General features: G+C 38.7%; 2 protein-coding genes across 2 annotated transcripts in view; one reads left to right on the top strand and one right to left on the bottom strand.

The window, feature by feature from the left end:
* Nucleotides 1-987, bottom strand: part of LOC131994763 (tigger transposable element-derived protein 6-like) — a 1,236-nt gene extending 249 nt beyond the window's left edge. The window contains exon 1 of the mRNA XM_059361641.1: nt 1-987. This exon is cut by the window's left edge and continues 249 nt beyond it. Within this exon, the coding sequence (XP_059217624.1) occupies nt 1-987 (987 nt within the window).
* Nucleotides 1-13,734, top strand: part of LOC106095000 (uncharacterized) — a 225,911-nt gene that overhangs the window by 100,966 nt on the left and 111,211 nt on the right. The gene's annotated exons all lie outside the window — the stretch shown is intronic.

Below are 13,734 nucleotides of genomic sequence, written 5' to 3' on the forward strand. Positions count from 1 at the left end.
TTCTTCAGTCAAATCCTCGCAACACTCCAAATCCTTCTCTATTTCAATAAAGTGTTCTATTTCATTTCCGATTTCATTTAATATAGAATCCTCTTCTTCAACCGTTTCCAGTACTTCCCCAGTAACAAAGCCAGCCTTTCGGAAACAATTTTTAACTGTTTCGGTTGTTACAGTTGACCATGCATTTTTTACCATGCTTAAGGCTTCAAAAACGTCAATTTTCTTTGAAAAGTTTTCTAATGTGCCAGAGCATTCAAGATGTAAAAGTTGCTTCGAAATAATAAGCTTTCTATAGAAGCACTTGAATGATCTTATTATGCCTTGGTCCAATGGTTGAATAATTGACGTGGTGTTTGGAGGTAAATATTCAATTCTTATGTTTTTTAATGTAACGTCATCGGATATTTTGTGACAGGCAGCATTGTCAATAAACAAAAGAATGTTTTTAGTTTTTTTCTGAAACTTTAAGTCAAGTTCTTTGATAATTTCTGTCCATAAAATACTTGTCATCCAAGCTTTCTTATTAGCAGAATAATTTACAGGCAAGTTCTTTCCTTTAAAGCATCTAGAGTTTGAAGATTTGCCAACACTGAAGACGTATTTATCACTTCCCGTAGAGTTTGTTATAAAAAGAAGTGTGATTCGGTCTTTCGAAATTTTGCTGCCTGATGGCTGATCGGACCTGTTTGCTAAAGTTCCACCTGGTAGAGCTTTATATAAAAGAGCTGTTTCATCTGCATTATATATGTCATCTTCCGAGTAGTTTTTCAACATCTCGGGCAATATATTCTTAATCCATTCACTTGCTGCAACAGTATTCGCTGAGTTTTTTTCTCCATGCAGCTTTTTAAAGTGAATGTTTTCTCTTTTCTTCCAACGCTCTAGCCACCCTATAGTTGGTACAAAATCTATATTCATAATATGAGCCAAGTCTTTCGCCTTTTGCATAATAATAGGCCCTGATATTGTTGCTTCCTTTGACCTCATATTTGTAAACCAGAGATGTAAAGCCTCTTCTACTTGCTTATTTGAACCTCCTCTAATGCGTCATAAGAATGTTCTTATTTTTTGTGGCAATGTTGCTGCGCTACAATCAAACTGTTCATAAATGATCTTTCTCGGCACTCCTGCTTTAATTTTCTCAATAATTTCAAGTTTCTTTTTCATAGTCAGGCATATGTATTTTGAAGAATTTCTCTATTTAAAATATACAATAATAATAAAATAAATAAATTTGTGGTAAATAATTAAACTTGTTTCCTATTTCTACCTTTGTTCCAGACATTTTATTTATTCCGTTTTTATATCTGCTGTAAGCATTATGCCAAAAACATAGGACACACATAAATTACGTCTGCTTCTGTTCGCATTTCAAAACCAACTAATATAACTTAATATGTACAAACACACAATACAAAGGCATACACATTGTATACGTTTTGTTGTTAGATGTTTATTCAGAATTTCTGTATATGTATTGTGTCAATTCATTTTTTAACGGACAAACATGCAAAATTTCTTCAGCCTAAAGTTATGTATCGATTTCCAAAAAATTAAGATTTTATTTTTTTTTTCACTAAAGCGAAGTAGGTTTCATGCAAAACGTAGATTTGGATGCACTTTTGTTTTTCAGTAATGCGATATTTTCAGTAAACAGATGATTCACTAAAGCGAAGTGAATAAGACTAGATGATGTGAAAATTAGTGCGGGGATTTGTGTCGTTTTCAGTAATCCGATATTTTTCAGTAAAGCGTGTTACGCTAAAGCGGATTCGACTGTACTCGCAATTGAGGAAACTTACGTTTAGTACCGTATTTGGTACCATTTCGTGTCTTCTTTACGAGCTCTAGAATTAAACACATAGTTTTAACTAGGAATGATATGTCGCCTGACTAAGTGATTTTATCACAAATTGTACATTTTGGTACCAAAAAGTACTGAATAATACGAAGCAGCTTATTTAATTTACAGTGAACGGAGACGTGTAAAATTAAATAACTTAGTAAAAACGATCGTGATGGTTTAGTGTTTCCCGAACATCCCATTATGAAAATTAAAGTGAAACTAACTTCTCGCATTATCAATTGAGTGTTGCCCGATGCAAATTTAAGCTTAATGATAAGGAGACTTCCTGTTTTATGCCGAGTCTGAGCGGCGTGACACTGAAAAGTGACACCTCTTTGTTGAGAAGTTGTACATGGCTGAAATACACACAAATGTTGCCAGCATTTGGTGAGGGCGTAACCACCACTGAAAATGTTTTAAGGTGTTCTCGCCGGCAGGATTTGAACCCGGGCGTTTGGGCACAATAGGATGGCAAAAATAGGATTTGGAAAAAAAAAATGTTAGAAAATCGTGCCGAAAGTAGGAGAAATGGTACGATTGGTATCGCAATTGGTACCATTTGGTACATTCTTTGCGTATTGTGCTAGAGTTCTGAAGACTATAAGAGTTTTTGGAAAATTGTACAGTTAGGCACAAAAAAATGACCAAAAATGTACGAAATGGGTGAACTTTGTACAGGGCGGATGAATAGAGGTAGAATTTTAAGATTTGGCTTAAATGACATCTGGTGAAAAAATGAAAAATAATTCTGATAATGGGCGTTTAGCACCGCAATTGGTACTACTTGGTACTTTCTTTACAGATGGGGCTTAAGGTCTAAAATTTGCCATTTAGATACAGCTTGGAAAAATATGACGTGAAACTAAATTATCTATTCAAACATAGTACATGTTGTTACCATTTGGTACTTTCTTTACAGACATAACTTGGATGGGTGATGATCTTTTAACAATTCGTACATTTAGGTATTATTTGGAACTTTCTGTGCAGATTGAGGTAAGGGCCTGAAATATGCCATGCAGGTAAAACTTAGAGATATATGATGGGCGACTAAATGATTTTTTCACAATTCAAAGATGTTCATACCAAAATTGGTACGATTTGATACTTTCTTCATAAATAGAGGTCTGAAATTTGGCATGTAGGTAAATCAAAGAAATATATGATGGGTGTCTTAACGATGTATTCGCCATTCGTACAATTTGTTACAAAAAGTGTAACCATTTGGTACTTTTTTTACAGATGGAGATAGAGGTCTCAAATTTGGCATGCAGGTACAACTAGCAAGAATATGATGGGTGCCTAAATAATCTATTCACAACTCCAACATTTTGGTACTAATTGGTACTTTCTTAACAGATGGAGCCAGAGGTCTGAGATTTGGCATATAGGTACATCTAGGAAATATATAATGGGCGACTAAATCCATTCAAAATCCATACATTGTGGTACTTAAAAGTGCAAAATAATACCAAATACTTTATCTTTGCCTACAGAGAAAGGGGACAACTAGAATTAAACACTTTAACAAACATTATCGCAGTATTGACAAAAATATGACATGTGAAAGAAAACGTACTATTTATATATATTGGGCAACTAAAAAGAAGATATTTTTATTCTTATATTTAGGTGCTCAAACGTTCAAAATGGTACTTTCTTAACACCGTCAGCTAAAGATCTCAAAATTTTGGCTGATCAGTAGATTATTCAAAATCGTACATTTTGGTACTAAAACTTAGAAAATTAGGATACGGATATAAGGTATAGGATACGGGTATACTTTAACAGTAAGTATTGGGCTGTTAGATGATTTTATTTTAATTTGTGCATTTAGGTACTAAAACACAAAATATTTACAGAGTGATAATAAGCTCTCAAAATTGGAATATAGCTTCACCTTGGTAATAAATTTTGGGCGACCAGATTTTTTTTTTTCAAAATCGTACATTTAGTTACTCAAATACACAAAATGGTACCTTCTATACGAATTGAGCTTAAGCACTCAAAATTTTGATTCATTTATGCCAGGACCATATATATTGGGCGACTTAATGTTTTTTCCGATGTATTGTTATTCTTGGTACTATTTGGTACTTTCTTTACAAAAGGGGACAAATTTTTGCAATTTTATACGCAATTATTACAAAAATTCATAATCTTATAAACCGAGTGACTACCTAGGGTTTCTGAAGTCATACAGTAAAAAGGGGTATCAAAAATGGGGACAGCGAAGCGGACCATTGGGATGATAGTACTTAATTAATGTAGAATTATCAAAAAAAAAAAAGAATTATTTAAATTATAAATTATTTTTTTAAAAATATCCATTTTCTCATTATTTTTCAAATTTGATGGAAAATAAAAATAAATTTACCCTTTTATACCACCTTAATATAATTCAAATTAGATTAAATGGAGGATCCCATCACGTCTAGCTCCCTGAGGAGGGAGGACGGGACTTACACTGAGAGTGGGCAGGAGACGGTGGAACTCCTGATGGAGGCTCACATCCCAGGCAGACAAGAAGAGGTCGGCGATCAGGACATTGCAATACCGACACCTGTGGCCTTATCGGATGATCTCATCAGGGACATCGTGGACGAGGAGAAGATAGCGTGGGCGCTCCGCACTTTCCGGCCATTTAAGTCGGCCGGTCCTGACGGTATTATCCCGGCACTGCTGCAGGAATCCCTTGGATCCACCCTGCCATGTCTTGAGTAGACTTTCAGGGCGAGCCTGGCATGGTCCTACAAACCGATGGCATGAAGGGAAGTCAAGGTGGTCTCTATCTCCAAGGCGGGAAGAATAAACCACAGAACGGCGAATGATTGTAGGCCTATTAGTCTGTCATTGTTTTTGTTTAAAACACTGGAAAGACAGATTGGCCTGAAGATGAGGGGGGACTGACGCCGGAAAACTTCAGTGGGGCACAACACGCATACCTCAAAGGCAGGTCGGTGGAGACGGCCCTCCACGAGGTGGTACAGGACGTAGAGACGTCTCTCCGACAGAAGGATTACACTTTGGCGGCCTCTTGGATATTGAGGGGGCTTTCAATAATGTGGAGATCGGGGCGATAGTCGCCGCACTGGACCGCACGGGGATTCACCCCTTAATCTCTCAATGGACAAATAATATGCTTTACAGGCAGGTGTCCCAAGGAGGGGTGTTCTCTCCGATAGTGTGAAACTTCATGATTGATGAAATCCTGATGGGTCTCGGTGGGGACATCACGAGGGATTATCGCTTATGCAGACGACGTCGTGCTGCTGGTCCGAGGCAAGTTTCTGTCAGGGATCAGCGAGATCATGGAAGGGTCACTAAGGAGGTTGTCACGATGGGCTTCCAGAAATGATGGCGGATGAGTGCATCAGGAGGGGTTTGTAGGCTCCGGGCGGACCAGTCATCGGTATTGCCTACGTGCCATTTGTCGAGCTACTGAACGCAGTAGAGGGGATGGCCAGGGCGGCATCGGTGGCGAGGTGGGACACGGTGGATGGTTGCCGGACAGCGAAGGCGCTATGGCCGGTCATCGACCAGAGGAGGACGAGGGAATTGCTGGCCGTCGATAAGAGGTCGATCAGTACTTTGGCAGGGGTCATAACCGGACACTGTGCCATAGGCGCACGCATGGCGATACCGCAAAATGACTTCTGCAGGAGTTCCAAGATGATAAGGAGGTGACTATTGAGCACTTGCTTTGTTCCCGTCCGGGTCTGCAGAGACGTAGGCTCTCCTTTCTGGGGAGCCGTTTCTTCTGTGATCTGGGTGAACTTGCGAATGTACCTCTGGTATCTCTCCTGAGATTTATTGCGGGAACAGGATGGTTCCGAAATGGGTGTGACACAGTCTCCGGCGTAGGTAGGTTCGTGCTTGCGTAGGGAAGGGTGGTTCTCCCCGCTCGGGTTTTCTCCACTCCTCCTGTCTTTGTCTTTGTATTTTTATTCGCGTATAACCTATAGTACGAGGTCGCACATTTTCCTTTTTCTTCCCTTTTTCTCTCCCTAGGGTACCAAAATGGACCAAACTGGCCTCCGAGTGAAATCACTTTTGGTGGGGACCCATTTAACCTAACTTAACCTATTCCAATTCCACTATTCCTAAATTCTCCGAATAATGAAAAAATTATTAGGATTGTCTTTTCCTACTAAAAGGTATATGATTCACAATTTCAAATTTACACAAAAAAAAACTAATTATTTTATTTAGTTTAAAATATATGATTTTTGCAAAGAAAAAACTCAAACCCTGCCACTGTGCGTCGCCTAGATTACACTGCGATTGTATCACCTGCTCTTATTCTCTATCCATTCACTTATTACCCTAAGTCTAACAGAGGCTGTGTCTGCCTCACACTAAAACTGTATGACTCTAAGTCGGAGTTCTAGAATAGTCTCCAGTGCCCTAGTGGACGCGGTCCTCATCGCTCAGCCTATCCCAACACAAAATGTTATCTGAACCTGCTGATTTATCCTTGATCTTGATCTCTTTTCTCATAGCAGTTCACTAAACTATCTGCAGGTCCTGCAGACGGAGATCCGGGCGATCACAGAAGGCGTGAGCTGGTGTGGTGTTAACGTGAGCACGTCCAGTGCTAACATCTTTACGGACAGTAAACTGGCCATCAGGGCAATAAACTAAGACGGTGAGGTCATGGACAATCTTCTCTGAGGATGGCACGATCCGCATCGTTTGGGTGCCGCGCCATAGCGGAGTAGGGGTAATGAAAGAGCAAACCATTTAGCAGTGAGGGCCAGAGGACTACCGTCAATAAACTTGGCTATCTCGAAGCCTTTCGGGTCGAAGCAGACCGAGCGGAGGGCGTGGCCATTGCCCGGCTTTCTCGGCTAACAGACACTGGCACTTAGGTGGGGATACAATACCAGACATGAATGAACTAAGGGCCGTAATATGGAAAACAATTTGTAAGTAGCACGGAATTCTTGACTTAGATTTTTTTTCGAAGATACTTTTTATACCCTCCACCATAGGATGGGGGGTATACTAATTTCGTCATTATGTTTGTAACTACTCGAAATATTCGTCTGAGACCCCATAAAGTATATATATCCTTGATCGTCGCGAAATTTTTTGTCGATCTAGCCATGTCCGTTCGTCTGTCCGTCCGTCTGCCCGTCTGTCTGTCGAAAGCACGCTAACTTCTGTTGGAGTAAAGCTAGCCACTTCAAATTTTGCACAAATACTTCTTATTAGTGTAGGTCGGTTGGTCATATCGGTCCATGTTTTGATATAGCTGCCATTAAACCGATCTTGGGTCTTGACTTCTTGAGCCTCTATAGTGCGCAATTCTTATTCGATTGGAATGAAATTTTGCACGACGTCGTTTGTCATGATATTCAACAATTTTACCAAGTATGGTTCAAATCGGTCTATAACCTGATATAGCTGCCATATAATCGATCTTGGGTCTTGACTTCTTGAGCCTCTAGCATGTGCAATTCTTATCCGATCAGAATGAAATTTTGCACGACGTGTTTTGTTATAATATCCAACAACTGTGCCAAGTATGGTTCAAATCAGATAATAACCTGATATAGCTGTCATATAAACCGAACCTGGGTCTTGACTTCTTGAGCCTCTAGAGCGCGCAATTCTTATCCGATTGACGTGTTTTGTTATGATATCCAACAACTGTGCCAAGTACGGTAAAAATCGGTCAATAACCTGATATAGCTGTCATATAAACCGATCTTGGGATCTTGACTTCTTGAGTCTCTAGAGGACGCATTTCTTATCCGATTTGATTGAATTTTTGCACAAAGTATTTCGTTATGATATTCAACAACTGTGCCAAGTATGGTTTAAATCGGTTAATAACCTGATATAGCTGTCATATAAACAGATCTGGGGACTTGACTTTTTGAGCTTCTAGAGGACGCATTTCTTATCCGATTTGATTGAATTTTTGCACAAAGTATTTCGTAATGATATTCAACAACTGTGCCAAGTATAGTTCAAATCGGTCTATAACCTGATATAGCTGTCATATAAACAGATCTGGGGACTTGACTTTTTGAGCTTCTAGAGGGCGCAATTCCTATCCGATTTGGTTGAAATTTTGCATGACGTATTTTATTATAACTTTCAACAACTGTATCAAATAAGGTTCATATCGGCTCATAACCTGATATAGCTGCCATATAAACCGATCAGGGATCTTGACTTCTTAAGCCTCTAGAAGTCGCAATTATTATCCGATTTGTCTGAAATTTTGTACGACGGATCCTCTCATGACCATCAACATACGTGTTTATAATGGTCTGAATCGGTCTATAGCCCAATACAGCTCCCATATAAATCGATCTCTCTATTTTATTCTTGAGCCCCCATAGGGCGCAATTCTTAGTCGAATTGGCTGACATTTTACACAGGTCTCCAACATATAATATAATTGTGGTCCAAACCGGACCAAATCTTGATATCACTCTAATAGCAGAGCAAATCTTTTCTTACATCCTTTTTGCCTAAGAAGAGATGCCGGGAAAAGAACTCGACAAATGCGATCAATGGTGGAGGGTATATTAGATTCGGCCCGGCCGAACTTAGAACGCTTTTACTTGTTATTATTAAGTGTGCAAAACTAGACAATTACTGGCTTAGGTGTATTTCCATAGTGGCATGGGGCCGATTTATATCCGTACCCTCTATTCAACCTTACCTAACCTATTTGTAGAAAACATTTCTAAGGCAACGTTTTCAATAAGTTTTTTGGATGTGAAGGCAAAGTTCGATTAAAACAGATTTACTTTGCAAGCCCTGGATATTGATAATGGAAAATATTAACTTTAATTTTTATACCCTCCACCATAAAATGGGGGGTATACTTATTTCGTCATTCTGATTGTAACTACTCGAAATATTCGTCTGAGACCCCATAAAGTATATATATTCTTGATCGTCGTGTCATTTTATGTCGATCTAGCCATGTCCGTCCGTCCGTCCGTCTGTCTGTCGAAAGCACGCTAACTTCCGAAGGAGTAAAGCTAGCCGCTCGAAATTTTGCACAAATACTTCTTATTAGTGTAGGTCGGTTGGTATTGTAAATGGGCCATATCGGTCCATGTTTTGATATAGCTGCCATATAAACCGATCTTGGGTCTTGACTTCTTGAGCCTCTAGAGGACACAATTCTTATCCGATTTGAATGAATTTTTTCCCCGAAGTATTTCGTTATGATATCCAACAACTGTGCCAAGTATGGTTGAAATCGGTTCATAACCTGATATAGCTGTCATATAAACAGATCTGGGGATTTGACTTCTTGAGCTTCTAGAGGGCGCAATTCCTATACGATTTGGCTGAAATTTTGCATGACGTATTTTATTTTTACTTTCAACCACTATGTCAAATAAAATACAAGTCGGTTCATAACCTGATATAACTGCCATATAAACCGATCTTGGGTCTTGACTTCTTGAGCCTCTAGAGGGAGCAATTCTTATCCGAATGGAATGAATTTTTGCACGAAGTATTTCGTTATGATATCCAACAACTGTGCCAAGTATGGTTTAAATCGGTCCATAACCTGAAATAGCTGCCATATAAACCGATCTTGGGTCTTGATTTCTTGAGCCTCTAGAGGGCGCAATTCTTATCCGAATGGAATGAATTTTTGCACGTAGTATTTTGTTATGATATCCAACAACTGTGCCAAGTATGGTTGAAATCGGTCCATAACCTGATATAGCTGCCATATAAACCGATCTTGGGTCTTGACATCTTGAGCCTCTAGAGGGCACAATTCTTATCCGATTTGAATGAATTTTTGCACGAAGTATTTCGTTATGATATCCAACAACTGTGTCAAATAAGATTCAAATCGGTTCATAACCTGATATAGCTGCCATATATACCGATCTGGGATCTTGACTTCTTGACCCCTAGAGGTCGCAATTATTATCCGATATTTTGTACGACGGATCCTCTCATGACCATCAACAAACGTGTTTATTATGGTCTGAATCGGTCTATAGCCCGATACAGATCCCATATAAATCGTTCTCTCTATTTTACTTCGTGAGCCCCAATGGGCGCAATTCTTATACGAATTGGTCCATACCATACCATACCGGACCATATCTTGATATCGTTTTAATAGCAGAGCAACTCTTTTCTTATATCCTTTTTTGCCAAAGAAGAGATGCCGGGAAAAGAACTCGACAAATGCGATCCATGGTGGAGGGTATATAAGATTCGGCCCGGCCGAACTTAGCACTCTTTTTATACCCTCCACCATAAGATGGGGGGTATGCTAATTTCGTCATTCTGATTGTAACTACTCGAAATATTCGTCTGAGACCCCATAAAGTATATATATTCTTGATCGTCGTGAAATTTTATGTCGATCTAGCCATGTCCGTCCGTCCGTCTGTCTGTCGAAAGCACGCTAACTTCCGAAGGAGTAAAGCTAGCCGCTTGAAATTTTGCAGAAATACTTCTTATTAGTGTAGGTCGGTTGGTATTGTAAATGGGCCATATCGGTCCATGTTTTGATATAGCTGCCATATAAACCGATCTTGGGTCTTGACTTCTTGAGCCTCTAGAGTGCGCAATTCTTATCCGATTGGGATGAAATTTTGCGCGACGAGTTGTGTTATGATATCCAACAACTGTGCTAAGTATGGTTCAAATCGGTTCATAACCTGATATAGCTACCATATAAACCGATCTTGGGTCTTGACTTCTTGAGCCTCTAGAAGCGCAATTCTTATCCAATTTGAATGAATTTTGGCACGTAGTATTTTGTTATGATATCCAACATCTGTGCCAAATATGGTTCAAATCGGTTCATAACCTGATATAGCTGCCATATAAACCGATCTGGGATCTTGACTTCTTGAGCCTCTAGAGGTCGCAATTATTATCCGATTTGCTTGAAATTTTGTACGACGGATTCTCTCATGACCATTCACATACGTGTTTATTATGGCCTGAATCGGTATATAGCCCGATACAGCTCCCATATAAATCGATCTCTCTATTTTACTTCTTGAGCCCACAAAGGGCGCAATTCTTATTCGAATTGGCTGACATTTTACACCGGTCTCCAACATATAATTTAATTGTGGTCCAAACAAGACCATATCTTGATATCGCTCTAATAGCAGAGCAAATCTTTTCTTATATCATTTTTTTGCCTAAGAAGAGATGCCGGGAAAATAACTCGACAAATGCGATCCATGGTGGAGGGTATATAAGATTCGACCCGGCCGAACTTAGCACGCTTTTACTTGTTCTTGTTATTATTAAGTGTGCAAAACTAGACAATTACTGGCTTAGGTGTATTTCCATAGTGGCATGGGGCCGATTTATATCCATATCCTCTTTTCAACCTTACCTAACCTACTTGTAGAAAACATTTCATAGGCAACTTTTTCAATAAGTTTTTTGGATGTGAAGGCAAAGTTCGATTAAAACAGATTTCTTTGCAAGCCCTGGATATTGATAATGGAAAATATTAACTTTAATTTTTTTTGAATAGATTAGTTCAATATATAAGAAATCGCCAACATCAGTTTCTTTTTACATGAACACAATTATTAATGAAATTCTCGTCTCAGTTATAGGGTCAGCATTGTATTTATTTGACAACATTTTTAGTTGAGCTTATAACAAAAAAAAACATGACAAAATTAATGCATATTTCTTATGATGTCCATGTTAAAAGTTGCACATTTACATTCCTGATTTGGAGCAACAAGACCTTTTTATTGTGAGCTAAGATGACCGTTTGAATGAAATTACTACTCAAGCAGACGAACTTGTATTCCTCCCAAAATGTAATTGCAGATGTAAGGGCACAAGTTCAGCTTTGATTATGTGTGTATTTATGTATGGGTTGTTATGTTGTATTTTACTGGCTTGCTTTTCCGCCTCTACCCTACTTTTACGATAAAAAAAAGTAAATAAAGAAGAAGGAAAAATCCTCGACCAACTCAAACAAATGACTGTAAATATATGACCGTATGGTCGGTCACATCATAAAGTGTGGTGTTACTTCTGGAATGTTGAATCTAGAAAGGATTCCACTAAGAAGGGAAGGTCCTTCGTCGTCCCTAAGTATACTTTTGATAACAAACGAATATTCTTCATTAACAATTTAGTCAATTTTATGATTTTGTTAAGGGAGTAAATATTGAATGAAACGAAAACTGTTATTGCTGACGACAAGTGTGAAAGGGAGAACGTGCTCGAAAAGTCCATAGAAAAACAAATTGTTAAAACTGACCCATGTGAAATGTAACCTTTCTCATCAATTCATCAACTACCTCTAGCGAAAGTCAATGCGGCTCAAGGAGTTAAACTTCCCACCCAATGGTCAAGCAACGATTTCTAAGAAGAAGGTTTTACTTTCTGCCAAACGGCTGGTCTGATTGTTCTCATATCTCATTCATAAATGTAGACATGCATACATAAGAACGCGTGCTTTGAATCACAAGATGCCTAGCCAATTTGGACAAAAAGGAACCTTTGCATAGAATATGAATGAAGCGTAAAGTGCAAATTGTTTTCTCGTTTTGACTAAGATATTTTGTCTGGTCTTAGAAATATGCCAACCATGCATATTATATGGCATTGAAAAAACGTTGCGTAAAATACATTGCCTTTTGTCATGAAGGGATTTGGAAAGGTTCCTGCTGATTAATTAGACTGCAAATTAAAATTTATCTTGTCGACTTTTCTATGGTATATAAACAAATGATACCTAGCAACAGTCATTTCTCTTAAGGCCGTAGATAGCATTTTTGTGTTTTGTGTTTTTGTTTTCTCTAAGAAATAATACTAAAACATTTTGAAAAATTTACATTTAAAACGTTAAGCGCAATGTTAAAAATGCTTTATATTCAGACAACTGACCTTAAATAATAATAAACATACTTATCAAATATAGTTCCATGTTCCTGTAAACGCTTAGTTCCTGGCCACGAAAAAGATATTTCAAACAAAAAAGTAAAAGCGTGCTAAGTTCAGCCGGGCCGAATCTTATATACCCCCCCACCATGGATCGCATTTGTCGAGTTCTTTTCCCGGCATCTCTTCTTAGGCAAAGCAGGATATAAGAAAAGATTTGCTCTGCCATTAGAGCGTTATGAAGATATGGTCTGGTTTGGACCACAATTAAATTATATGTTGGAGACCTATGTAAAATGTCATCCAATTCGAATAAGAATTGCGTCCTTTGGAGGCTCAAGAAGTAAAATAGAGAGATCGATTTATATGGGAGCTGTATCGGGCTATAGACCGATTCAGACCATAATAAACACGTATGTTGACGGTCATGAGAGGATCCGTCGTACAAAATTTCAGACAAATCGGATAATAATTGCGACCTCTAGAGGCTTATGAAGTCAAGATCCCAGATCGGTTTATATGGCAGCTATATCAAGTTATGAACCGATTTGAACCATACTTGGCACAGTTGTTGGATATCAGAACAAAACACGTCGTGCAAAATTTCATTCCAATCGGATAAGAATTGCTCACTCTAGAGGCTTAAGAAATCAAGACCCAAGATCGGTTGATATGGCAGCTATATCAGGTTATTGACCGATTTGGGCTATACTTGGCACAGTTGTTGGATATCATAACAAAACACGTCGTGCAAAATTTCGTCCCAATCGGATAAGAATTGTGCACTTTAGAGGCTCAAGGCAGCTGTATCAAAACATGGACCCATATGGCCCATTTACAATACCAACCGACCTACACTTATAAGAAGTATTTATGCAAAATTTAAAGCGGCTAGCTTTACTCCTTCGGAAGTTAGCGTGCTTTCGACAGACGGACGGACATGGCTAGATCGACATAAAATGTCGCGACGATCGAGAATATATATACTTTATGGGGTCTCAGGCGAATATTTC

Source organism: Stomoxys calcitrans, chromosome 2 (genome assembly GCF_963082655.1).
Source record: "Stomoxys calcitrans chromosome 2, idStoCalc2.1, whole genome shotgun sequence".
Lineage (NCBI taxonomy): Eukaryota > Metazoa > Arthropoda > Insecta > Diptera > Muscidae > Stomoxys > Stomoxys calcitrans.